Genomic DNA, 27,208 nt, shown 5'->3' on the forward strand with positions numbered 1-27,208 from the left:
CTGTGGAAACCCAGAGCCCTTATTATTATATCATCAACACGATGAAGGGGAGGGTCCCACTCACAAAGGCAACGCCAAGGATGAGGAGACATCAAGAGTGGCTGCAGCAAGATTAGAAAAGATAAGAAAAAAAGAGACAAAAAAATCAAATAAAAATTAATTAAATTAAATTAAATTAATTTATTTATTTTTAATTAATTAATTAATTTAATTAATTAATTTAAAAAAAAGAGTGGCCTCAGCAACATGCAGGACTACATCTTTCCTTCCACCCCAAGAGATTTAGAAACAAGAATAAATGGGAAAACATACCTTGCTCTTGGGTGGGGACACTAAATATTGTGAAGATAGCAACTTTTATCGTTTTGGCTCGTCATGCAGTTCCAGCCAAAATCCCAATGGAATTTTGAGAATTTGAGGAAAAAGTGTTCTGAAGAGCATCTGGTAGAGAAAATGTGCAAGAAGATCAAACAGTTTTGAAAAAAGAAGATGAGAGTGTCTACGCCCACCTAGAGAATAAGGCTGGAGATCCAACACCTAAATCGGGAGGCTCTAGCACCAAAACGGACAGGCGAATGGAGCAGAATAGATGGTTCACTCACCTGGGGAAAGAGGGAAGACCGTCCTATGAATAGGGCTGGGCCCATTGGTTTAGCTGTTGTATCTGGGAGAAAATTTTTTAGATTCCCACCTCATATCATACACTTAAATAAATTCTAGATGAATTAATAAATTTAATACAAAGAATTAGATCACTAAAGACACAGTAGAAAATATTTATGATCTTTACGGACTATAGAGCAGTGGAATAAATCACAAAGGAAAATAGACTTGACTGTAGAAAAAGTAAAACCCGTCAGTAGAAGCCGTCAGAAACCAAAACAGGGAGTTCCCTGGTGACCTAGTGGTTACGATTCGGGCTTTCACTGCCATGGCCCAGGTTCAATCCCTGGCTGGGGAACTGAGATCCCACAAGCTGTGCGGTGTGGCCAAAAGAAAAAAAAAAAAAGAAAGAAAGAAACGAAAGTAAAAGGAGACGCTATTAGCCACAAATATGATAAAGGGTTCATGTCACTCATAGATTAAGAACTCATTCAGATCATTACGGTGATCACTGAGGCATGACAGAGAAGCAAAGGATGTAAAGGGGCATCTTATAAAAGAAGCCAGGGCAGCAGATTTTTACTTTTACACTTCCATCCACCGCGTTCCAAATGGGAAAACTTAGTCCTTGAAAGGAATTGATCAAATCTCCAAAACAAAACCACGGGGCTCATTCACTAGAACTTTAGCTGCAGGTTGAACAGGACGGCCTGATCTGTCTGATCTGGCTCACCCGGGCCGGGTGTAGTGTCTCCAGCCAGTTTGGGAGGCTTGCGCTTCTGGGAGGATTCCACCGCGCTCGGGTGGGGCTCCCGGTGAGTCAGCAGGTGAGGTGACTCATGGACCCATCCCGGGCACGGGCACGAGCAGCTGGGCAGTGACCAGGGATGTCCTGAGAGAGGCGTCACCAGGAAGCAGCAAGGGAGGCGTTACTTCATAGAGTTGGGTGGGGAGCAGTAGTTGACGCCTTTGGTAATGAAACTTGTTCCTCTTAGCACAGGGGTTCTTGTTTTGGGGCTTTCTAAGGGAAACAGACCATCAGTGTATCTCAGGGTAGAGAATATCACCATAGAGAATATCACCACCAAATCCTAAGTCTTGAAGGATGAATGGGGCTTTGATCTTCCCAGGAAAGTCCTGCTCATCCTTGGGAAGATATCAAAGGTTTGGAGATGATCAGCCTCAGATGCCCCTCCCAAGAGCTCTCTGAGAGACAAGGGCCTTGGTCAGAGTGAAAAGTAGCTGTCTAGGAGCGCCCAGACCACCCACCCTCTGCCTAACCCAGAGGAGGGCTCACTGACTCATTCTTAGAACCATGCTAAGTCCTCGCAGCTTCTTATCCTACATCGTGGGTGGAGAAGAGAGCTCAGACACCCACACCAGCGTGTCCGCCTAGAAAGGAGAGAAATGGAGCTGGACCTGAGTATGCCAGTGGCCAGCTGGTATAAACACAGTGCCAGTAGGGCTTCCCTGGTGGCGCAGTGGTTGAGAGTCTGCCTGCCGATGCAGGGGACATGGGTTCGTGCCCCGGTCCGGGAAGATCCCACATGCCGCGGAGCGGCTGGGCCCGTGAGCCATGGCCCCTGAGCCTGCACGTCCGGAGCCTGTGCTCCGCAACGGGAGGGGCCACAACAGTGAGAGGCCCACGTACCGCAAGAAAAAAACAACAAAAAAAACAAAAACACAGTGCCAGAGGCTGGCTGTCTCTCCACACCTTTGTCAGTCTGGGAAGTATTAGGTGGAGTGTCTGCCCCAGGTGGACCCTCCGACCCTGTAGCCCACCATTTATTTATTTATTTATTTTAAAGTTTTTTAAAAACTTTTTTAAAAGTTTAAAGGGAGGAAGTAGAAGCAGCTAGAACAGGGGAGTTTCAAAGATAAGAAAAAATATAAAGTAGAAAATAAATAATATGAGATAACTAGATCATTTAAAAGGAAGATATCAAAGTAAAATACAAGAGATTCAAATTACAGAGATAAAAACGTAAAACATGGAATAATCCAAAGTGACGTGAATGAACCACAGCAAAATGACACACTCCAAAGTTCAGAAATTCAAAGTTATTTTTAAGATAAAGAATTAAACATTCTCAGTAAGGAAGAGGGCAGAGTAGGATTAAATGATCGTTTCTAGTGGGCTTTGTTGAGCTGAAGCCGCCTCTCAGCTGGGGCTTTTGGGGGAGGGGAGTGCACGCTGCTCTTCAGCCCCAAATTCATGCCCCCGCACTGCGCCCTGTTAAGGACTTAGCCTGGCCCTCAGAATGCACACCCAAGGGTCCTGGTGGGAACCAGTGAGGCGAGTGAAAGCCCGTCCCTGACCCCGGGGGCCACCTGACTCAGAGCTGGGGAGTCGGGACACCCAGGTCGAGTTGGTTCCATGGCCACAACTACTGAGCCCACAACTACTGAGCCCACGTGCCACAACTACTGAAGCCTGCGCGCCTAGAGCCCGTGCTCCGTAACGGGAGAGGCTACCGCAACGAGAAGCGCGGGCACTGCAGCAAAGAGTAGCCCCCGCTTGCCGCAACTAGACAAAACCCGCACACAGCAACGAAGACCCAATGCAGCCAAAAATAAAAATAAATAAATATATAAAATAAAAAAGAATGTTTAAACCCCATCAAGCTACCAGTCAGCAGCATTTACTTTTTAATGAAGTGGAAAGAGCAGTGAGCATAGTAACAAGTTGGGCCTGCTGAACCTGCCCACCTGATGGTTTTGGACATGAACTGATGTGATGCTGGTGAATTGAAAGTGCACATACAAGTAAATAACACTTTGGCGATACGCCCCGCGGGTGAGGTTGGGCATCTGGTTGTTGGGGAGGAGAGAGGGGAGGTGGAAATCTGCCTGCTGTGAACTGGGGAGGTGGCACCTCTCTCTCCCTGCCCCCTACCCCACCCCCAAGCACTTAGCCTCAGCACAGCATCCCAGCCCTCACCTCCCATCTTCATTCCCCAGGTGGGCTTTGAACCAGGATGGCTGAACCCCGCCAGGAGTTCAACGTGATGGAAGATCATGCTCAGGGGGACTACACCCTGCTGCAAGACCACGAGGGTGACGTGGAGCACGGCCTGAAAGGTTAGTGCACGGCCCTGCGTAACGGGCCCAGGCGCTGCGGGGATCGCGGCCGACCCGATGGCTCTGGAAAGGGCTGGCAGGAAAAGTTCGCATCCTGAGTTTTAAAGGAGTTTTAAATACTTTATTGTGTTAGATTGTCAATGGGCTTGAAACCTCATTAATTTGAGCGAGCCAACAGAACTCAAAATGTGAGCTATTTGAAAATCTGCCTTTTGCAAAGGAGAGTTTGCCACATACGTGGATATAGTATGATAAAGATTGCCGGAGGCTTGTTGGTCTAATTAATACAAGGGTGCTCTGTTGAGTCTTTAACCAAACCCATTACCCTATAAATCAGCAGGGTTTATTGGCATGCAGAATACATGACTTTATACATTATTTTTTTCTCTTCCTTAATAGGCCTGTCTGGCCCCTTTTGGCCAGAGTTGGTTAGCTCTGGGTTTCTTACTGTCCCTGTTATACCTTAATACACCACGTCAACCTCTAAATGTTCTATAGTACAGTCTTTTGGCCCAGTTGGCTTGGCCTCCTCTCTCCCCTTCACTGCACTGTCTGACCACCGAGATCGGGGAGCCCCGTGGAGCACACAGAGCCCTCTCTCTGGCTCCGAACGCTAGTCCCTCCATCGCTGATGGGCGCACCAGAGGACCTGTAGGGCACTGGGTTGTACTATAAGGAACCCTCTCCCCACAGTGTCACTGGTGGCCAGTGCCCCCTGGAGCAGCCGACCGTGCAGCCCCGGGATAAGAAAGACTAGGTCCCTGTCTTCTAGACCCATTTCTAAGGAGACGAAATGGCAGTCTACTTTCCTCTTTTAATACTAAAATAACAAGCCTGGGGTGTGCAGTGTTGATGGCAGGGGTAGAGCTCCAAGGTGGGAAGGGAACTCTTCTGGGTACATCTATCTGGGAAGGTTCCCTGGAAGAGGCGGTGTTACCAGAAGGAGGCCTGAGTTGGGGGAGCACATGGAGAAAACATCCCTACCTTGGAGATGCTTCAGGACTCGTTGGGGGGCCTTGTTTCAAAGGCTGATTTCTCTGTACCTGTTTAAGCAGAGAACACATTAGGAGGCAGAGCTTGGGAATCAGACAAGTGGACTCCATGGTGGGGGAGGTGAGGGAAGAAATGGGCTGTCCCCGGAGCTCAGAGGCCACCCTCTGGCCTTCTTGGGGGCACACCCAGCCCGAAGCTCTGGGTGAGGGGAAATGCCTGCTCCCATCCGGCTCAACCCAACCCTCCTTAGGCACCAATGGTGGCAAGAAACGTGCATCTGACATCTCCCAGGCCACGGCCTGGCTCCAGCCAGAGCTGCTAATTTTCAACTCCCCAAGGGGTTGGAATGGCAGCTGGGCCCTAAGAGCTCCCTCATCTGAGGACCTGAGCCCACCATCCCTCCACATGAGAGTTCTGCCTCAGTATCAGTATCACTACTTTCACTTTCAAGTGTCCCTATTTGGGTGACAAAGTATGTGGCTACCCTACTTATAATGGGACTTCCTTAAAATGACGATTCAGGTGACCTCCCTGGTGGTCCAGCGGTTGAGACTTTGTCTTCCAAGGCAGGGGGTGTGGGTTTGATCCCTGCTTGGGGAGCTAAGATCCCACATGCCATGTGGCCAGAAAACCTAAACATAAAATCAACAGAAGCAATATTGTAACACATTCAATAGAGACTGTGAAAATGGTCCACATCAAAAAAAATCTTAAAAAAAGAAAGATAATTCAGGCATTTTTGTAGGACTCTACAGAAGTTCGCAAAGCGCTTTGGCCACCGACGTCTCAGGTAGCGCTCAGAATAACCAGTGGAGGCGGAGGTTGCCTTCCCCAGTTTACAGATGACAAAGTTTCGTTTCTGAGATTATGGGGCTGGTATAGCCTTCAGCTCCATGTCAGCTGTTTTTGCCTCTGGTCACCCTTAGCCAAGTCTCCTTGAAGCTTCAGTTATTAAACTCTTGTGGGTAGAATCCAACTTAGAATCCCAACATACTGAACTCTGCCCCAGATGAACTGTGCCAATGAAAAAATGATGCTCTTGGGAATTCCCTGGCGGTCCAGTGCTTAGGACTCGGTGCTTTCACTGCTGTGGCCCAGGTTCAATCCCTGGTCGGGGAACTAAGATCCCACCAGCCAAAAGAAAAAAGAAAAATGATGCTCTGTTTAGGATAGCCTGGTTTAAAAATTAAGTTAAACTATATATATTGTGTTGTCACAAATGTACCATAATAATGTAGGATGTTAAGAATTTGGGAAACTGGGTGTGGGGTATCCTCTCTGGTCTATCTTTGCAGTTTTTCTGTAAATCTGCATTGATGCTAAAAGTTGGAATAGGATTAGATAGAGCCCAAGAGAGCTGCAAAGTGGGTAAAAGCTGGTTAACTGATAAAATAATGCACCCGCATGAATTAAAAGGTGTTAATGAGTTAACTTGTTAGACCTTCCAGAAGACCCTCAGAAGAGGCTTCTTCCTCCTTCCTTCCCTCCCTCCAAGAAACTTAACAAGGATAAAGCAGATGATGACAGTTGTAGGCTGGGGATGGATTGGGGGAGGGGTGTTTGGGGGACAAGTGTGTAAGGCACCGTCATGCCCATAGGCTTCTGTGCTCTGACAGTCGAGGCTGGTCCGTAATAAGACCCGGCAGACAGTCTGCATCATGCTCCCTCACCATGTGTCCAGAGCCTACTTGAGAGAGTTGGCAGGTTTTGGCAAGCTCCAGGACCGGAAGCTTCTTTAGAATCAGCCCTTCTTTGGCTGGATGGGTGCAGCCAGGGCTGAGTGTCCAGGGATGGCGTTCTAGCAGGGGGTGCGACGTGTCTGATCTCGAAGTGTGCTGGAACACCACTTGCCTCTTTTCGTCTCGTGAGTCTGCTTCATGCAGAACCAGCTTCCTGTCCTCTGTCTCCAAGGCTGCCCCCACCCCCGGTGGAGTGGCTTTTGCAGAGTCCATCAGAGCTCCCTTGGCTTTAGATTCTGAAAGGACAGTTTTCTTATAGGTAGCGATGGCTGACATTTCAGGTGTAACTCAAGGCTTGCTGGGCGGTGCTTGGAGACACAGCCAAGTGTGCCGTTAGAATAGAAGTAGGTACTGTGTCTGCCCTGAGCTAATTCCTTTGCAGAGGAAGGAGTTGGATCTCTGAGTGTTTTCCCAGGTCGTTAATGGTCATTAATTCATGGCAGTGATCTCCCATGAGTCTCTTCAGTAGGGAAACACAAAGCCCAAGTCTACTTGTGGCTTAGCGTTCTGGTGTCTGCTGCCCGTTTGTCAATATAAGAGCCTTTGTCTCAATTGGAACCACAAGCTAATTAAAAGGCAATTTCTCCTCTCGTCCCAGAACAGGTAAACATTGCGTGCCTCTTTGCCTGCTGACCCTGGTGTGGGGGCCAAGCTGTGTTGGGGTGGGGGTGGGATTGGTCCCCTTTGTGGTTTTGTCATGTGGCCACAGTCCATCCACCTGGGTTCCACGCTGGGTGATTTCAGCTCCAAAAGACACTGTCCCCGAGGTCCTCTGAGGTCGAAGGCAGGGGTGGAGAGAGGCAGCCATTCTGAGGGGCTCATTGTATATGTTCCAGAATCTCCCCTGCAGACCCCGGCCGATGATGGATCTGAGGAACCAGGCTCTGAAACCTCTGATGCTAAGAGCACTCCAACGGCGGAAGGTGGGGCCTCCCTCTTCTCATGGTTTTATTCAAGCAGCTCCTTCCATGCTCCAGCCTGCGCTTAGCCACGCTTTGAGCTCATACGTGCCACCCTTCCTGGCTGCATTTGCTGCTGCCTCTCCCTCTGGCTGAGAGAGAGCTCGCTCAGTGCTTTGCAGGACGGAGCTCAGGCCCCGGATGTTGTGGGAGCCACGCTCTGTTTTGAAGCCCTGCTCGCTAGGGTCAGGTATGGGCAGCTTCATCGTGTGTGAGTTTTGAGGCAGCCGCACTTGAACAGGCTGGGATCTGTGGCAAAGCAGGGCCTGACGTCAGCTCCACCAAGCCCCTGCTCCTCGCCCATTGTCCTCCCAAAACTTCTTTCATGAGCCAGCAGGTCCTAAAGCAGCCCTTTGGCTGAGGAAAGGGCAGGTCAGTGCACATCTCCAAGCTCACACTTTGGGATGGGTCTTGGTTTAGTATCTTTCATTTCTTGAGCTCGGCCTGGGTGTCTGGACCTTGGCCATGGTGTTAGTTCCAGCCCATCTTCTAACCTGTCCTCTGTAGACATTTGGTGTCTAAGTTATTACAAAGCTGCTGACGTATTTCCTGAAGTGTTCCTTGGTCCTGATTTTGACCATCTTCTCTTGCTTCCCATCTATATCAGTCAAGACCGTGTTGATCGCAGGTAACGGAAAACCCAACTAACTGTGACATACATATGAAGAGGTTTATTTGTCTCACATAGTAAAATGTTTGGACTTGGGCAGCAGCTTCTCAGTGTCAACTGTTTTATCTTCTGCCATCATTAATGGCTGGATTGTTGCCTTATAGTTACAGAATGGCTGCTGTACCTCCAGGCATCACATCTGCCTTCAAAGAAGAAAGAAAGTAGCAAAGCCAAAAGAACCCTGAAACCAAATGTTTTCCCTTTTTATTAGGAAAGCAACAGTTTTTCTGCAGGCCCCACCGAACCAACTTCTGTTTATGTATCATTGGCCAGAACTGGGTCTCATGGCCACCCCTGGCTGTAAGGGAGGCTGGGACATTGAGCATTTTGCCTTCCAGGCTCTTTAGCAGGAAAAATCAAGGGATAAGGGCGTTGAGAATGGTTTTCGAGTAACCAGTCAGCAGTATCTGCCCCTCCTTCTCTCCATCCTCTCCAAGGTTCTATTCTCAGCATTTCCCTGGGCCCTGCCCATGACTTTGATGAGAACCTGGCCCCAGCACCTCCCCAAGCGTCCACCTTTGGATGAATTCAGAAAGTGGCTGTCAGGTGGCTGCCAATTGATGGTGCATCTGTGGAGGATATAGTGGATGTGGCCCTTCCGCCACTTTGCCCGCCCCCCCACCTCTGAAGTTCTCAGCCTAGTGAAGAGAATACCAGACCAAATGCTGTTTGCTCTCCTTCTTAGAGCCAGTGATGTTAAGACATAGCCTGCTGACCTTGTTAGGATAGTTCTGCAAGTTGCCTACCGCCCTGAGAAGGTCCTGAAACACTAATGGCAGATTTTCTGCCAGCCTTCCAAATCAGCTTTATTCTGGAAGAATCTACCAACCAAGTCTTGCTGCACTCTGGACCCTGTCCGTGTGTGCATCCCAAGAGCGTCAGCTCTGGCCCCGCGGGGAATGGGGGAGCCTGCTGGGGCTGGACTCTGCCAGGCTGCTCCCGAGACAACCATAATAAAGTGGACTCCTTCTGACGAACCTGAGTCAGGCGCTTGGGAAGCTTTCAAAGCTGACAGCTCCTCATGTCTGCCCAGAAGGGCCTGGGAGTATGCCAGGGCGTTGCTCAGGGAAGAATGCCGATTTGGAAGTGTTCACCTCGATGAGAGACCAACAGCAGCTCCTGGTGGTAGATCTTTCCCTCCAGCCTCTGCTCTGAAGGTGGACCCATCTGTGGGCCTGTTGTCAAGCACCTGACTCCTGACAGGGCCGACCTGTTCGTTGCCACCCAGGGGAGTCTGTGGTTTTAAACCATGGGTCATGGGCTCCGGGAGACAGGGGGATTAGAACTGGAAGAGAACTTGGAGGTCACCTGGTAGTGATACTCCCATTTTGCAGATGAGAAAACTGAGACCCTAAGAGGACAAAGGACTTGCCCAAAGCCAGCCTCCCGGCAGAGCCATAGACTCCGGCCCTGACTGCAGGGTTCCTGCACTGCCTTGGTCCCAATCCCATTCTCCTGTTCTGTCCTGCTCTAAGGATCAAACACCTGTGACCAGTCATCTGATTTTCAACACTTCCTCCTTAAAAACACTTGCGACCGTCCCCAGCCGTCCCTCTCACTGCAGTCTTTACAGGGGGGCTGTCCTGGCTTTCCTGGCAGAGGGCCTGGGTGTCTCGTGCATGGGCGCCACTCAAACAGAGTATTGCTATGCTCCCTGGAGAGATGTCAAGGCTGGAGCACGGCTCTGGGCCCTGCTCTGTGGGGCTGCTTTTCTGCATGTGGCTGAGTCCCCTCCCCCTCCCCATCCCTGCATCTCTGCATCCCCCAAACAGCAAAGGTGAGGGGTGTGGCACAGCTCATCCCGGCCCCCTAAGGTGACTCTCCGTGGTTTCCAGATGTGACAGCACCCTTAGTGGATGAGGGAGCCCCCGGTGAGCAGGCGGCCGCTCAGCCCCCCACGGAGATCCCAGAAGGAACCACAGGTGAGGGTGACTCCCAGGTCGGGGTGCCCAGCTCCCCTGCTGGAGGACGGGTGCACGTGGGGTTATGCCCGTCTCCAAGTGCAGCAGGAATGTGGGTGGACACCAGCCTCTGGGAATCTCTGGTTGTTCTGAGCCTGATGCCCTGTTGCTTCCATGGCTGGCTGCCTGCCTGCCTCCCAGAGAATAGAGGACCTCTGGATTCCTTCTAGCTCCTCCTCTCCTTGTCTTAGCTCCAGAGAGTTCTCTGAGGCAGGCTGGTGGCAGCCTTCACCCCCAAGGTCAGTCCACCCTCCTGCTGCGACTCTGCCAGCAACGGGGTTACTTCCTCGGAGGTAAACAGCTCCCTGGGCGGGGGGGGGGGGGGCAGCCAAGTGTGCAGCAGCATCAAGGTGGCCCACCCACACCTTTGGAGGATTGTAATTGGACAGTCCCCGAGGAACTCAGCGATGTCATCTAGCATCCATTTTTAGGACTATCCTTTCAAACGTATCAGCGTCGAACAGACGTGATGAGACTGTCCCGTCAACACAGATGATGGGGCGTAGCCCAGACAGGGCACTGACCAGAAATAGCACTGGATGCGGGGCCGCCAGAGTCACCTGTGAGCTGCCCAGGCCCTTAGGGAACAGCGAGCACAGCCCAGAGCCCTGGCTGTCACTTCCTTCCCGTCCCCTTCCCTGGGCTTACGCACGACTCTGCCGTTGGCTTGGTGACTTGGAGGGTGCTCAGCACGAAATTCAGAAGAGCTCTGGACCGTATGTCACCAGCAGTGGACAGCGGGGGACATGTCCCCCGGCAGGAGTTTTCTTTCCTTCCTGAAGACAGGGCTCAGGGCAGCCGTTTAGGAAGCCTGCAGCCCTCTCCCGGGCCTGTGTGCTGGGAGCACTGGGCAGGGGCCGAGCAGTCCCACGGCCTCCTCCAAGTAGCTTCTGTTTGCAAGTTGGTCTTCCGAGATGGGTGGAGGGGGATGTTCCGGAAGCTGGCAGGCCCTGTCCTTGACAGTGAAGGTCGTTTGAAGGCCGTGGGACAAACGACTCTTGGTAACTTGGCTTTTGTCTCCCGCTGTCCCTTTACAATTGTGTCGGTGGGCGAAGCTCTTCCCCTGCCTGGGATGAAAACTCTAGCCACCTCTTGACTTTTGATCACTTCCGAGTTATCAAAAGTGTTTTAAGTTTCCACAGGCACAAAACCCAGTCTGCAAATGCTGATTAGAATGTCCAGTCCTGCATAAGAGCCAGAGCTGAAGCCCCTCCTCTCTGGGACTAGGGAGGGGGCGAGGACGGGGCAGGGGCAGGAAGGTTCTTACTGCGTGGGCGCTGCTGTGAGCCAGCTCCACGTGGGCTGCAGGTGTTTAAAGCTGACTCTTTCTCTGTGGGGACCTTTCTGGAATTCTTCCAGACACCCCACGTTCACCATCCCCGTCATCCCTCCGAAGGCCCCTCCCTCTGCGTTGGATTCCAGCAGACATTTCTTCTCTCTTTGGCCCCTTGGGGTCTCCAGCCTCTCGCCTGCTGAGGTCGGCTTGCTCACATCAGTGGCCCTGCTGCATGTGGCCCGAGGCGCCCCCTCCACTAGAGCTGCCCTGTGCCCACAGCAGGCCCACGGGGAACATGGCTGTTCTCTGCCCCAACGGACTGTGGATGTGCAGACTGCCCGCAGGCTTTGCTCTGCCACCAAGGCAGGGCCAGCGTGTCTCTCCTCCTCTGATTTTCCCAGGTGGGCTTCTGACAGCCGTCCACCATGTCCCTAACCATAGAGAACTCACACCACGTGTCTCCCCCTGGTGCCTTGAAACCCCCTCGATGGGATGAGATGGGAGGTGGCCAGGCAGCCACCCCCCACCCCCACAAGCTGCTGTCTCTAAAGAAATCCTCCTCATAAATTCTCTCGCCCTCCACCCTTTACATCCTCAATGAAGCGGGAGGTTTTAGAGTTGGGGGGACATTTTTTCAGCTGGTGGCGTTAACAATAGCACCTCACTTGGGCATGTCCCCTTTGCTGTATCTTGGTTCTCCTGTGAAACTTCCCATTTGAGGTCCATTTGGGGGTGCAGTGTGGCCATCCCTTTGCAGGAATCCCTGCCTTGCGGGGTGAGCGTGGAGCCCTCTTGGGGCTCCAGGGATATGGAGAAGCCATATAGGGATGTGACGGCCCAGCCACTGTCACACACCCTCCCTCTCTTTGGCTTCTCTGAGCATCTCCCTTGCTGGGATCAGGGGATGTCAGAGATGTGGGCAGCAGCCCGCGGTTTCTGATTTGCATCAGGACCAGGATATCAAGACACCGCGTGGGAAAGCGAAAGCGGTGGGCTTCCCAGTGCCACGACGGTGATGTCGTCGGCACGCCTCCTCGTGTCCTCTGTCTCCAGGACTCCGTGCCATTTAGCTGGACTTGCTGTCACTCTGAGCCTTTCTTCCATAACCTTGTCAGAAACTCAGATCAGACCTATGCTCGGAGCTGTGCTTCCCAGACAGTCGGCTGTTGTCGAGTGACGCGGAGCTGTCACCGTTAGACCTCACAGGCCATACAGTGTCAGCGTGCAGAGGACCCAGAGATGTTCCTGCCTAGGAACTGGCAGTGGGGGAGCTGCCCGAGCCCACTGCTGGCCCCCTGCCCCTCGCCACAGCTGCCCTGGGCCAGCCAGTGGGCTGGCTGTTTATAAGGCCATCGTGCGTCTGTCCAGCGACCCAGGGGCTCTTTCTTTTGCCTCCGCCGTGTTCTCTGTGGTGGACCCGTATGGCAGGTGGTGGTAACCTGGCATTTCTGGTTTAGGTGTAGAGACTGAGTCATTGCAGGACTGGCAGAGAAGACTGGTGGCCCAGCCAGCAGCTGGTGGGCATTTCTCAGGGTGGTGGCCTCTCTGTCACTGTCCATCAGGGCATGTTGGCTCTCCTGGGATCATGGGGTCACCGCACGTCAGTGTGTGATGTGACCAACTTGCCTTTTAGGGGCCCTTTCTTCTGGACAGTTGTATCCATTGTCCTGCCGCAATATCCCGATTTTTTTCACGATGCAGAAATTGGTGTTGTATGAAAGCTTATTGATTTTGGTACCACTGATGATCAGTAGCTTTTCTCAGTCTTTTTTTGTTTGGGGTGGACTGGGGCTCCCTAAGCAGGAGCCTGAGACACCCCAAAAGCTGCTCACTGACACTGCTGGCCTCCCTCCCTATTCTAAGCATGAGGTTAAAGGACTTGCCCAGCAGTTTGGAGGAAAGAAACTGAACCGCCGGGGGGCCCCTGCTGTGTCCCAGGCACTTTGCTAAATATATTCACACCATTTTATATGAATCCTCACCACTCTTCTGCAAGGTGAGCCAGTGTCATCACCTTGGGATTCTAGAGTTGGAGACAGAGGCCCAGAGAGGCTGAGTAATGGTGGCACCTGGGTTTGAACCGCAGCCGGACTCCACAGCCCGCGCCTAGTCTTCCCTGCACCTTTGCCGCCCGCCGCCCCAGGAGCGCTGGCTGGGGCTGGGAGGGCAGCCTCCGCCCGGACACAGCTCCCACAGCCGTGGCCGAGCAGCAAATTGCTTCTCTGACCTCACCTGTCCTGTGTCTTTGTTGAGTGGGGTACTGAGGACCCTGGGCCCATTGTGGAGAAGGTCTTTCCTACTGGACCGTGTCGCCCGTAAAGTGCGTGGTTGTGTGGGTTTTGTTTAGTGGACTGTTTTCATCCACGTCCCCGGCAGTCACATTTGCAAAGAGCCAGAGGTGCAGCGCCTTGGTGGTGCTAAGGCGCGCCTTTCCTGAACGCTTTCAGAAACATAGCGGAAGAGGCAGGGAGCTTTGTCTCTAGCAAACAGTAACCGTCTTTGCTTTTATCTTCTTCATTTGCTGACACACAAACCAGCTGAAGAAGCAGGCATTGGAGACACCCCCAACCTGGAAGACCAAGCTGCTGGACATGTGACCCAAGGTCAGTGGGCTAGAATCGCCTGCCACGCGTGACGTGGGGGGCCGGGAAGAGGGGCATGGTGACACAGATGGACCCTACCTACCCTGAAAAGAGAATTTGGACCTGGGCCTTAATTCCTGGTCTTTAGGAGTTGGTTTTTATCGAAGGTGGGCTATTCAGATAGAGAAAGAGCTCTAGCTCTATCTAGCCATTTCTGAGTCTTTCCTGAGGTGTTCAGTGTTCTGAAAGGAGCTGGCCCTGCCCAGCATGGGGAGTCGAGAATCAATGACCAGGAGAAACGCAGATAATATGTACGATGAGTGATTTCCCCTGCAGGCGGCCCTCTGGCCTGTCCCGGGAGCAAAGCCTCCACCAGATCACCACTGAGCTATTTCTTTTCAACTCTCTTCTGTGCAGCCTTCAAACCTTGTTATGATTTTCTTCTCAGGGACCAAAACTGCTGTGCTCAAGAAAAGCAACTTCGTATAATCACTGAGCATACATGTTTTAAGAACTCAATTTTTTAAATCCTAGAGATTCCTGGTCTTAGGAAACGGAGACCCCGCCAATACAGCCTAGCTGGGTTTGTTTTCCGTCATTTGCTGCATAAATGAATTTGACAGTCTACTGTGTAATGTGGAAGCTTCTAGATTGTAAGAAAGCAGGGAAAACACTGTTCTTTTCTCCAGAAAGTGATTTGGGATTTGTATAGCGCCACCACTGGGGCCATCTGACTTTAGGAAGACTCTGGGCCCTGAAGAAATGTCTCCTTGAAGGTGTTTTGAAGCCTAACTAACACATTTCTGCTCCCCAGGGGTCCCTGCCCCGTCGTGGGCTAGGGTTTCTCATCTCACATGTCATGGAAAGGCGTGTTTTCATTCTTAGGCTTACAAAGAGCTTCAGAAAATATTAGAAGGGATAATCATTATAAGGGGAAACCTCAGTCTATGTGTTAAACAACTAGAATCCTGCCTCCTGTTTCTTTTCGGTTATGATTTGCAGCTTTTAGGTAAAATTAGAGGTTTTTATAACCTCTGGAAATGATGATCTATTTCCATAAAAAGAAATGAATGAGTTTTTTCTACCAATTTTTATTGCAGGCTATGTCTCCATGCCCCTAAAACATATTCCATGCAACAAAAAGATCAGGCCATCCGCTTTCCTAGAAACTTTACTTTTGTGCTAACTGAATTTTTGACTTTCCCAGCACTGGCCTAGAGTCATATAGATATAAAGATGAACACCAGGTAACATCTGCCATGGGAAATTGGCACCAAATCTGTGAACACGTGGAGGTTTCCACCTCTACTCCCAAGGCCAGTATTTAGTGTCTTGACTGGAGCTGCTGATCCACATGGCCAAGCCCAAGCTCCCTCCAGTGGAACCTTGTGAAATTCAGGCTCACTCGTGATCCGCAAACATTTTATTTGACACAGGCCTGCAGTCTGTTCTGAACAAAAACAAGCAGCTTTAGGGAGAGCCGTGTATACAAAAGCACGGCTATTATCTCTTTCTTGCTTTCCTGCTGCAGAAGGAAAACCTCTGGCAGCCTGTGTTCATGACGTACTAAGACAGATAAGATGTTTCAGGATGGAGCTGCCATTGGCTGAGTATTAGGTGTGGGGAGACCCTACCCATCTCACCCCTGCTCACACCAGGGTAGACCTTTCTTCTGTGAGTGTCTCCAGGACCAGGTCTCCCAAGGGAGTGTGGGGACACAAATTTAACACATCAAACTGTGTTTTCCCAAATATTTTTTACCTTGGACCCACCCCCGGTGATTGCTATGTTTCATATTTACTGAGCACTTTACAGTCTTCTGGGAGCTGAATAGAATGTTCTTCCAGCCTGGCTCCTTCCTCCGGGAGTGCAATGGCATGAGCTAAGGTTCCTCACACACGCATGCACACGCACACGTGCACACGTGTGCTGTACTGTCATCTGTTGGTAACTTCTCAGGCTGTGTTTGGTGCCCTTGTTTCTATTTAATGAGGGGCTTTAAAGTCCTGCAGCATATCAGAGTACAGTAACATCCACATCACGAGCAATTTCCAGGAAGCTCTGGAGGAAAGCTTTTCCCAGAAGGCGCTGGAGACCTGGCCCATCAGTGGGTGTTAAGGACCGGCAGCTGCTGCCGCTTCTGGTCTGTTGAGCAGTGGGTTGGGAAGAAGAGGCACTGAGGCACCTGCTCAGGCTGCCTGCTGCCCAGCTTGTTTCCTCCTTCTCTGTCGTTTGGGCGGTTCTTCCCCGAGACTGACCAAGGGCCCCTGTGAGGTGCCTGTAGACCCCGCGGAAGGTGGAAATCAGCACGTTTTCCTGACACGCCTTCATGTCCTGATCCCTGGCCTTGTGGCAGGCTCTGTGGCGGTGCTAGGAACACGAGATGAGTGAGATGGTGAACTCAAGGCCCCAGTGTAGGGGTGAGAGGTAAGGGTGAGCCGGGCCTCTTGATAAGGGTCCAGTGGGCAACTGCAAGGACTCCGACTGGGTTGGGGCGAGAGGGACGTGTTACCCATGCGTGTGGACACCTGTGTTCTCCCACCTCCTTCCCCTCCCCTCATCCAGTCTCTTTCTCTTCCAAGACCCCCAATCCTTTGCGGTTCCAGATTTTGTTTAGAGGAGAGCCATGAAGTTGTTCTGGAACTAGGTAGGATGTTTGAAGAGTTGGGAGTTAAAACAAATACGGAATGTTTATTAGGAGAACCAATGAGCATACGACTACTGTCCTTAATACACAGATACTTTTTTTTTTTTTAATTTATTTTGGCTGTGTTGGGTCTTTGTTGCGGTGCGCGGGCTTCTCACTGCGATGGTTTCTCTTGTTGCGGAGCACAGACTCTAGGCGCGTGGGCTTCAGTAGTTGTGGCATGCAGGCTCAGTAGTTGTGGCTCACGGGCTCTCGAGCACAGGCTCAGTAGTTGTGGCGCACGGGCTTAGTTGCTCCGCTGCATGTGGGATCTTCCCAGAGCAGGGATCAAACCCGTGTCCCCTACATTGGCAGGCGGATTCTTAACCACTGCGCCACCAGGGAAGTCCCAATACACGGATACTTTAAGGAGGGATTCACGTGAATGTCGCATGAATGAAGCAGAAAAAAGGGCAGTGTGCCCTCCATCCACCGGATTGGCACATGGCAAGTGGTGTGATAGGGGTGAAGCAGTGGTCCCCGTGGGCCGCACATGTCTTTGCCGTGCAGACCACCTTTACTGCCACGGTGGTCGCCTCACCTCGTGCAGAAGGCTGTCCATAATCCACGATCCGGATGCACCTGAACCATGTTTCTGTTTACTGGGGTCTCATGGCAGGTCTGGTAGTAAAGACTTGAGCCCTGATGTTGATACGTTTTGGGCTTTTCAAATCTGTCAGGGTGGGTTTGTAGGCACCTGCTGGTTTCAGTCAGCAAAGAGAGAGAAGGAGAGGAAAAGAGACCCTCACTGCACCCCAGCCAGGTCCCAGCTAGAGGCCAGAGTCCTCGGGGGGCTCGCTGTCCCTGGAGAGGAGGACAAGCTTCGTGGCTGATGGAGTTAGCACGAGGCAGCCCCAGTTAATGACAGGATGCTCGGAGCCCAACCAGACCCACGATGGGCAGAGGGATAATGCTGCCACTAGACGGGGCTTTGGTCCAAAGATGAGAAAACTGAGGCCCAGAGAGGGGAGGTGCTCACTCAGCAAGTTGGTGGCAGATAGACCAAGAGACCTTTCATTCTGAGCAAAGAAAAGCAACGAGGGTGAGCCCAGAGCGTGGGCTCCTTTCTTGGTTAGGTGGGCTTGAGGTGCCGTTTAAATGTCCTTCTCTTCTTCCCAAGTGCGTCCCCTCTCTTAAACACTTAATGCGCTCTTGCTAACCTTTTGCCGCCTCCGCCTCTTCAAACCCAGGGGAGGGGAGAGTTCCGGGCCAGCAGAGGGAAGTGTCTGAGAGGCCCCCTGCTAATGGACTTAGCTCTCAGGTCCAGCCTGCACACGGCCAAGAAGCTTCTGGGGTCTCCGAGCTGCATCTGGGGGAGAAACAGCCAGAGGCTCCCGTCCTGGCGATCCCTCACCTTTCCCAGCATCATCCTGTCTGCCAGCCGCCTCTCCCACCAGGAGGCCCTCAGGAGCCCCACCAGGAGTGGGGACCAAAGCGAGGGGAGCAGGCCGAGGAGGGGCTGGCCTTTCTGAAGCCCACCTACCCTGGATGTCTCCAGACGGAGCCTGGGAGTGTCAAGGTTGTCCAGGAAAGCTTCCTCAGGGAACCAGGGCGCCGTGGAGGTGAGGCCATGGACCCCGGGACCCCAGGTCTGACCTGCCAGCACGTGTCTGACATGCCTGGGGCTCCCATCCTGCCCGAAGGCCCCAGAGAGGCCACACACCAGCATTCGGGGCCAGAACCTGAGGATGCAGACGGCAGCCGCTGCGGCTCTGAGCTGCTGGAGTGCCAGCTTCTGGGAGACCTGACCCAGGAGAGGCCGCCTCTGAAGAGGGAGCAGGGCAAAGAGAGGCTGGGGGCCGAGGAGGTGGATGAAGACCAGGACACTGACGAGTCCTCTCCCCAGGACTCCTTTCCCTCCCAGGCCTCCCCACGTCTGCAGAGCCCCACCACCCGAGGCGGGCTGACCCCCGACGCAGTTTCCGGAGAAGCCCCTGGGATCCCTGGTTTCTCAGCCATGGGTGCCACCCCCCTCCCTGTCAATTTCCTCTCTAAAGTTTCTGCAGAGACCCGGGTCTCAGAGCCCGATGGGCCCGGGGAGGGGCCCCCAGCGGAAGGGCACGACGAGCCCCCCGAGTTCACGTTCCACGTGGAAATCAAAGGCAATGTGCAGAAGGAGCAGGGACCTTCGGAGGTGGATTTGGAAGGGGCTGCAGTTCCTGGGGCCTCTGGAGCAGAGCAAGAGCCCTGGGGCCCCTCTGAGGGCAAGGACACAAAAAAGACTGCCCTTCCAGAACCATCTGAAAAGCAGCCTGCAGCTGGTCTGCCGGGGAAGCCCGTCAGCCGGGTTCCTCAACTCAAAGGTCTGTGTCTTGAGCTCCTTTGCTCCTGCCCGGCGACCTTGTGTGCCACCCAGGCTGCGGGCACTGCCACTGAGCTTCCGGCCCCTCCTTGGTTCCTGCCGCTTCCAAGGCCCCCGGGGGACAGCCACCAAACCGGCCACTGGGCCTCTGCTCACCCTCCCGCCTCCTCCTGCCCTCCAGGCTCCTCTCACGCTTGCCCGCCGTTTTGCATGTCACCAACACCCCCGCCCCATGCTTTCTGCCCCGTTCGCTTCTCTGGCCACTCGATTTATCCACAAGGTTCCATCGGCCCGCTGGAGGCTGGTGGGCCGCGCTCCACAGAGAGCATAGCAGCTCCTCCCACTTCGGAGGGCTTGTTATGTGTTTCAGATTCATTGTCTAGAACCCTCCCAACCCTCCCAAGTGGGCATAATTAGCCCCACTTTGCAGATGAGGAAACTGAGGCTCGGAGAGGTAAAGTACCTTGCTGAAGGTCACTGAGTATTAGGTGATGGAGCCAGGTTCGGAATCCAGGTAGGTGTGCTCCGAAAGGCCCTTCCTTCCCTATACACCACAGTGCCTTCCAGAAGGTTCTGAAGTGTGTCCTCCTAGCCCAGAGACTCAGAGGGCACGTGCCTGTCTTCTTCGGCTCTGTCAGTGGACAACACATCACATGTAGCAGGCGACACACACAAGCATTTGGAGGTGGCCCAGAGTCCCCACCCCCACTCCACTCCACCCTGCCTCGTGGCAGGATAGACAGTGAGCAGAAACAAAAACTGCCTGTGGAAGAAAACACCTCCTCCTCCCTCAGCAGAGCCCAGCCAGTCCCTGTGCTGGGATCGCAGGGGTCTCAGCCCTGGCTCAGTCTTGAGCCCTGGGAAGCGTCACTGCGGCAGCCCTTCAGGAGCTGGAGAGATGGGAGGGGAGGTTCCTAAGGGTCAGGGTCTGTGTCCTGTCAGTGAGAGGACAGTTTCTACTCCAGAGGGGGCCTCATGGATGGCCACAAGTCGAGCGCATTCATATACTTAGGTCCTGTAGCATTTTAGAATTATTTGCGGGGCCCAGAAATTGAGGCTACTTAAGCTGTCAGTTGCAGCCTACTCGTCTACTCGTCGTGAAAACTTTGAACTGTTATAGATAAAGGAACCTGTATTTAAAATTTAAGTCAGAGAAAGAGTCCTACTTTAAAATATCCTAAACTCCAAAATAGTATGGGACAAAATACTGTGACTTGACAGATTACAACAGTGTTTCCTGAAGTGGCATTTTATTGAATACTGGTCCACTGGATGTTGATAGGTGTGTAAAGGGAAAAAAGATTTCCATGGTCCAATTAGTTTGGGAAAAAAAACAGGTGAAACAAAGTTAAACAGGGTTTGCTGCAGCAGGGCTTGTCAGAGCCTTTAATATTCTAATGTACATTATGACCCTCTGAGAAGGACACATGGTATGCATTTCCCCAGTTCGCCAGTCAGCACTGGGAAATGCTGATCTAGCAGACGCTTTTGTTGTGACATAGATGATGATGGTCACTGGGGCAAAAGATGTGAACCAGGTCCACCTGGGGCTCTTATTAAAATGCAGGTTCCCAGGCCCCACCTTAAGCTTACTGTCTCAGAGTGAGCCCGGGATTCTGTATTTTAGGAATCTCTCCCAATGGGGTTCTGCTGCATAGTAAAGTTTGAAAACCTCTAGGCTAGGTCATCAGTGCTGGTCACTCTAGAAATCTGGTCTCTAGTAACCAGTGAGATGCTCCAACCAGCCCCATTGTCCCTGGAGCAGGGAATATACAATATTGAAGCCAAAGACAGAAACCTATAACTAGTCTTCAATAATGAATGCCAATAACAGGAGTGAGTTAGAGGTGACACTGGTAGACAAGTGGATTGGTTTCACCAACGGGTGTGGCTTTCCAAACACAAAAGCCGTCAATGGTTTGGTCCTAAAATCCAGAGGTTATCTGTAGGATGTTCGACAGTAGCTAGATTGTTGCTAGCTTGGAGAAATGGCAACATTAGTCCTCTTGGTAGAGCCTGTAAGTGGTGAGAAGACCCTCCAGGGTTGGGTCAAGGGTGGAATGGGCTTGTCAGAGAGCCAGCTGGGGCTGGTCACCAAAGCCTCCATTAGTGAGGGGTGGGCTCTGGGAAAACAGCCTACACCCCTTGGCCCTTGAATGAGCAGATGGTCCTGCAGGGACCGGAGCCTGGCTGAGCTGCCCCATCCGTGGCCCTGGGTTTTCCAAATGCCCCTCCTTGGAGTGGGGTTGGCCCCGGCTGTGGGAGGCTGACCCCGACAGAGACGGGAAGGGAGCCTGTGAGAGGTGGTCCTGTACTGTCTACCTTCCCTGATGGCCCCTGTGCCAACGTATGCCCGGAACAGTTTCCCCTCTGCATGTCCCTGCCCTCGGCCAGCCTGCTGCCCCCTCTTGTCAGGGTGCTCCAAGCAATGACTCCAGTGTGCTGTGTTGATACTAACAACGAGAACCTAACAGATTCGAGGGGAAAGAAAACCAGCTGGATTTCCACTGGCCCAACTGAGCAAGACATGTTGTATGGATCCCGAGAAGTCAGCTCCGCTCCGTCGGGCACTTTGTGAGCTGTGCTCATGGGTGTAACGTACATTCTCGTTTTATATTTCATCAGCTCGCATGGTCAGTAAAGGCAAAGATGGGGCTGGACCCGAGGACAAAAAAACCAAGGTAAGCTGACAAAACCATGAAACCTCTCTGCTGCCATCAAGTTGATCAAGAAGCCATGCTTTGTATCTGAATTAATCTTTACATATAACATGGGGAGAGCGTTTGTCCCTGAAGTACAACTGTCATTCCAAGTGCTTTGTGCTTTTATGCAAACGTTTAAAATTCTAGCATTTATCCCTGGACACTTGGGCCAGGGAAGGGCAGTCAGCAAGTTATGAATTAATTAATGCTAATTGTCGTTGCATCAGCGTAGTTTGAATTAAGACGTTCACGGTAAATGAAGGTGTGTTAGAATTTTCTGCAATGAAGTTTGAAATTTGCGCGTTTTACACTTCCCGCTACAGGTCTAGGCTCAGCAAATATGTATCTATATACAAACACGCACACAGATATGTTTAAGATCTATCTAGAAAATACCATTTCCTTAGGGGGCTGAGGGAGTACTGAGCAAGAAGGAGATCTCCAGCCTGAGGCGGAGGGTCCTGGAAAAGCCCTAGAAGAGCGGACCTGTGAGGCAGGCCGAGAAGGAAACATGAAGGGGGTTGGTGACGTAGGAGTGAGAAGAGGCGTTTTAAGGAATAGGAGCAGCGCAAGCAAAGGCCCCGGGGGCATGAGGAGACTGGGGAGCTCTGAGCAGATCGGCTTAGTTGCTGCCGAGCTCGGAGTGGGGCTGACACAGGCTGGAGGAGGGAAGCCTGACACACACCCTACATACTGAGCGGACACGGCCATGATGCCGTGGGCGCCGTCCTGAAATCCCGCCAGCCGGTCTTCAGAAACGCCCCGAGGACCAGAAAATGAAGCAACTTGCTCGCCACCAAAACCACACCCGGAACAGTGTGGTCCTTCTCAGGCTCCCTTTCAGCTGTAGTTTACTCTCCTCCGTGACTGTGCATCTTGGAAAAAGCTCCTGTAAATGCATGGTAGTGTTTTGCCAGGAAACCCTCACTGGGGCCCTAGATGAAGACCTGTTTTCCTTAAAGGCGTCTCAAATGTCCCATATGCATGCTGCCTGAAACGCCTGGGTCTCAATCAGTCCTGGAGGCCTGATGGAGTCCCCAGATGCAGAATGAGGCCCCAAGAGTTCGGTCACGTGTGTTGAGGGTCGCTGCCCAAAGTGCCTGCCCTAGAGGAAGTTGGCTTCGCCATCGGGACTCTGCCCATCAGTGGGGCAGCAGAGGGTCCTGCGGGAACTTGAGGGAAGGCAATAGCTGCTTGCCAGTCGTGAAGCCCATTCAGGGGAATCGCGTCCTCATGCCGGCATGCATTCTGTTCACTCATCCATCAGGAAGCCGTCCCTGCCCTGGAGCTGCTCACAGCCTCACAGCAAGGGATCAGATCTCTCACGAACCTTGGCCACTTGGCCAGGTAGGGAGCAGTGCCAGGGGAGGGGGACCTCGCGCAGCTGGGGAAGGAGGGGTTGCCAGTACCCACCCTCGGCTTTTCTTGTCAGCGGCCCCAGAGCTTCAGCCCGCAACCCTCCCCTCACCCCCGTGCTCCATCCCTTTCGCTCTCGTCCTCCCCAAGGCTGGCAGCAGAGAGGGTCTCAGCCACCTTAGTGATGAACCCCAGTAACAAAGTCTCTGGTCAGGACCCTGCTCTGTAGCTCTGACATCCTCCTTGGAACACCTCTGGGCTTGGCCTCTTGGTTGTATTCCTGAAGGCATGGCCCTTCCCCCTCCCAGGCCACCCTTCCCTACCAGGGCCACATATCCCCGTCCAAGGCCCCCGGAGGCCATCTAGACAAACCGCAGGTGTTGGCCACCGTCCTTCACGTGCTCTCATCTCCGCGAGGCCAGCCAGCTCACAGAGCCCTGTCCCATTGGCCGCCTGGCCCACCCAGCCTATTTCCTTAGGTGGACCGTGGCCAAGAGTAAACAGTGGCCAGATAAGATTCACCAGACAGTGTTTAGCTTCGAGACTTTATACAGAAAGTGTGTGTGTGTGTGTGTGTGCACGCGCATGCACGTGTGTGTGTGTGTGTGTGTGTGCGTGCGTGCACGCGCGTGATCTAAGTGGTGTCAGGCAGAATCTTCAAGACCTGGGGCAGGCACAGTTCTCTTTTTAGCAAGGACGAGTCTATCGGTGCGGTGGGAGAGGGCCAGGAGTTAGGGGGCCAGCATGAGCTCCCCACCTGGAATTGAGCAGAACCTGGGGCACTTCTGACCCATGACACATTGGAGGTGTTTTCTTGAGAAACATCCTAAGAATCACGTACTTTTGGCGACCTCCATGAACTCTTTGGGTGCGAGACACCTTTAAACCAGTGGTCTCCAAAGGGCAGCGCTGAAGTAGAGCCAATGGGCTGGAGAAAGAACGTACCAGAAAGTCTGTCCATTGTCCAAGGTCTGCCACATGCAAGTTTCATAACGTTCGTCATACGTTAGCATCGTAGGATATGTATTAGCGGATGCATAACTGCAAGTACATGAGATGCCTGGTCACTTTCTGTTCTTCCTGATGAGAAGGACTGATGAGGGTGCGTGATCCAGTTTGGCGATCACGGCTTTAAACCATTACCTGTTTATTTATTTGTAGTCACTGTCTTTTTTTCAGTTTGTTCATTTCTCCCATGTGCTGACTTTTATTTTGATTTTATTCATGTTTATGTTTAAGACATCCACACCTTCCTCTGCTAAAACCTTGAGCCATAGGCCTTGCCTTAGCTCCAAACGCCCCACTCCTGGTAGCTCAGACCCTTTGATCAAACCCTCCAGCCCCGCCGTGTGCCCAGAGCCATCTTCCTCTCCTAAACACGCCTCTTCTGTCACACCCCGAACTGGCAGTTCTGGAGCAAAGGAGATGAAAGTCAAGGTAAGGAAAGCACCTTTGGAAAGAATGAGGCTGCTCTACTGTGGTTTTCAAGTGTATGCTTTTCTAGCTGCAAAGACCTTTCTCTGGATAAGCTCTTACCTAGAAGCGCCACATAGAACAGTTAAATTCTGGCTGAAACAAGGAAAAGGAGGCACCGTGCCATCCTTCTTGGCGCCCCGTCGTGGCAGCGGGCCCTAAGGCACCGGAGGGGACCCCGGCTTGGAAATCGCCACTCTGTTTGGGTTCCTTTGTCCATTTCTGACTTTGGTAACCGGGGGGTGCTTCCAGGTTGCCCTCATTTTGGGTCGGACAGCATCACTCTGCAGCCATGCCTGTCCCACCAGTTTACTCCTTCCTGAACCATCTCGTGGTCCTCAGTTCATGTCAGTTTCTTCTTTGAGTTTGTGTTATATGTCAAGGTCATCAGCTGGGTCCCCAGACCCAGTCATTGTCCCCAGTCAGCTGACTGTGCTTGTGCGCCTGTGCTCCACCTTTGGCCAGTTTGCTAATTGACGCTGGTGTTTACCCGCCAAGGGCTCTTAGCGCACCTGAGGTGGTACTGAAGCCTGAGGCTTGTTTGGGAGAGAACAGGAGGATAGGGCCCAGCTCTGTTAGCACTCTCAGTCAGTTTCAACAAACTGTCTCCTTGTCCCTCTGAAACTAACCACCACCAGTCAGATAAATCCCTAAGGGAGTCAGAGAGTGGTGTCCACGTAGGAAGAGTCTACAGATGTCCTGCCTGCCGACACTGGTTGGATGATGAACTCGATCATTGCTGTAAGCTCTGTTGACTTTTTATTAAATACATTAGCTCAGCTCTTGCAGAGAACTCATGTAAAATGTCCCTCCAGGAGGAAAAGGTAGGCATTTGGGAGGGGCTGTGGATTTGTGTGCCCAGCAAACCCTCGTCATTGTAGAGGACGTTTGTTGTATCTGGCTGGCAAAGTGTCACCCCAACCTTAGCCTCATTTGGAGTCACGGTGGTTGAATGGGGCTGGCATTGACGCCGGGTGGCGGGAACCTTTCCCAGTCGTGAAAACCACTCTACCATGCTTCGTTTACAGGGGGCAGATGGTAAACCTGGAACGAAGATCGCCACACCCCGGGGAGCGGCCCCTCCAGGCCAGAAGGGCCCGGCCAACGCCACCCGGATTCCAGCAAAAACCACGCCCACCCAGAAGACCACGCCCTCCCCGAAGACCCCACCGGGCACCGGTAAGAGGGCTGTTCTCTGGAATCCGAGTCGGGGGAGAGCTCGCTGTGGAAGCCCTGACAGTTCAGCTCTGGTAGCTGATCGACGCCTGCAGTTTACTAAGCACCGAATGTTCATTGTCTAATTCTTTTAATTTTCTGAGCTAGATATTGAATCCCCACTTTTTACCATGAAGAAATCGAGGCTCGACTAAGTCTAACCAGACTTTTAAGCACGAGGAAAAAGCAGCCGTAAGACTAGTAACTGACGGAAAAGGGGCTTCTCTGAGATCCTTGGACCCCACGTCCAGGGCCCCTGGGAGGTGTTTTTCAGTCCCCAAATGATGGTTAGGTCACTATAGGTGACCTCACACAGGGCACGGCCCCTGCTAACTTGCTGGGATGTTAGGGACCCTCGGACAGAACCTAAGAATCTTAGCTAAGCAGTCACACCCTGGGCCCGTTCCCCCGGGCTCCTGTGAGTAAAACCCACTCGGTTTTGAGTACCAGGCAAGGCTTCACTTGAGCCATCTTGCTTCCACTGGGGACAGCCAGGCTGAGTGCCCCTGTCTCACTGCCCTGGGGACTGTCCCAGGAAACTGGGTTTAGATTGTGCATGACTCGGGGGGCGTCTGGCCTGCGCTGGCTCAGGGGCCCCGTGGATCTTATATGGGCTGCGCACGAGGCCTGGGCGGGTGCCACGGGGCCTCTGCTGCCCCTTGGCCCCGGGGTGGCCGCTCAGAGCCCTTGTCTGCTGCATGTCTTGGCTGTGATGTTCCTCGAGGTTGCCGTAGAGTGGGGCCTGCACGGACGCCCGCTCGCTGAGGCTCGTACGTTGGTTTTCTCCCACAGGGTTTTTCCGCACGTATACGATACGTATGGTACGGGGTAGCTTCCAGACTTGTGACTGGGATTTTTACATGATTTTGACGCTGCTTATTTTCACTCGTCATTGTGCCAGTTGATTCACGCAACTGGATCATAACTGGAAACAAGAACGTGTGCTTCTCTTTGGATCTTACCTGCTCTTGGGTGGACAGATCTCCCCCAAGTTGGCCTTGTTTCCTGCCCGATGGAGCCCCTGACCCCGTTCCCCGCCTTGCTCGCCTCTGTGGATGGCCTGGCTGGGCATGACTGGGCGCCCATAAAAAAACACTCATTAAGGCCTCTTTAAGCTCGATGTAACGAGGCTCTCTGTGGATTTTTCTTTTTAAGCTACGAAGCAAGTGCAGAAAAAACCACCCCACGGAGGGGCAAAATCTGAGAGAGGTAATTCTGAGCCTGCTCCGCCCGCAGGGTCATGCCTTTGCGCACGTGCCTCTTGGGTGGCTTAGGTGTTTAGAGCCGGGAGGACGTGCTTCTGAAACGTAGGTGTCCCACGTTGAGCCTGACGTCGGCACAGTCAGAATTCCTGCTCCTCTCTTCGTGTGCTTTGTGCGGATGTGTCTGTCCAACGGGCCGTTCTAATCCTGCGTGCTCTCACTGCAGCCGAGGGCTGTGGTGGGCCCAGGGGAGGATGTGCCTCGAGCTGATACGGGGGCTGGAGGTCTGCACTGGCCCCAACCAGGTTACATGTGAGATCGCACCGGCATCCTGTGGGTGACGGTCACTGTGCTGGACCCGGGGAGGTCGAGTAACTTGCCTAAGGTCGCTCTGCAATTCAGTGGCAC

At 52.6% G+C, this 27,208-nt stretch overlaps 1 protein-coding gene across 14 annotated transcripts in view; it reads left to right on the forward strand.

The window, feature by feature from the left end:
* MAPT (microtubule associated protein tau) overlaps positions 1–27,208 on the forward strand; it is a 101,968-nt gene that overhangs the window by 52,604 nt on the left and 22,156 nt on the right. For 4 of the 14 annotated variants that reach the window (XM_033848433.2, XM_033848436.2, XM_073798205.1 and 1 more), the window contains exons 2-8: positions 3,565–3,684; positions 7,253–7,339; positions 9,881–9,967; positions 13,820–13,885; positions 21,478–21,533; positions 24,150–24,347; positions 25,412–25,562. In XM_033848433.2, coding sequence (XP_033704324.1) covers positions 3,582–3,684; positions 7,253–7,339; positions 9,881–9,967; positions 13,820–13,885; positions 21,478–21,533; positions 24,150–24,347; positions 25,412–25,562 — 748 coding nt within the window. In that variant the 5' untranslated portion in view covers positions 3,565–3,581. Of the gene's footprint in view, positions 1–3,564; positions 3,685–7,252; positions 7,340–9,880; positions 9,968–13,819; positions 13,886–14,883; positions 14,886–18,054; positions 18,854–21,477; positions 21,534–22,821; positions 22,902–24,149; positions 24,348–25,411; positions 25,563–27,208 lie in introns of all 14 variants that reach the window. The other 10 variants (XM_033848437.2, XM_073798207.1, XM_019944334.3 and 7 more) reach the window with 7 other exon arrangements.

The sequence above is a fragment of the Tursiops truncatus genome, chromosome 20, assembly GCF_011762595.2.
Source record: "Tursiops truncatus isolate mTurTru1 chromosome 20, mTurTru1.mat.Y, whole genome shotgun sequence".
Lineage (NCBI taxonomy): Eukaryota > Metazoa > Chordata > Mammalia > Artiodactyla > Delphinidae > Tursiops > Tursiops truncatus.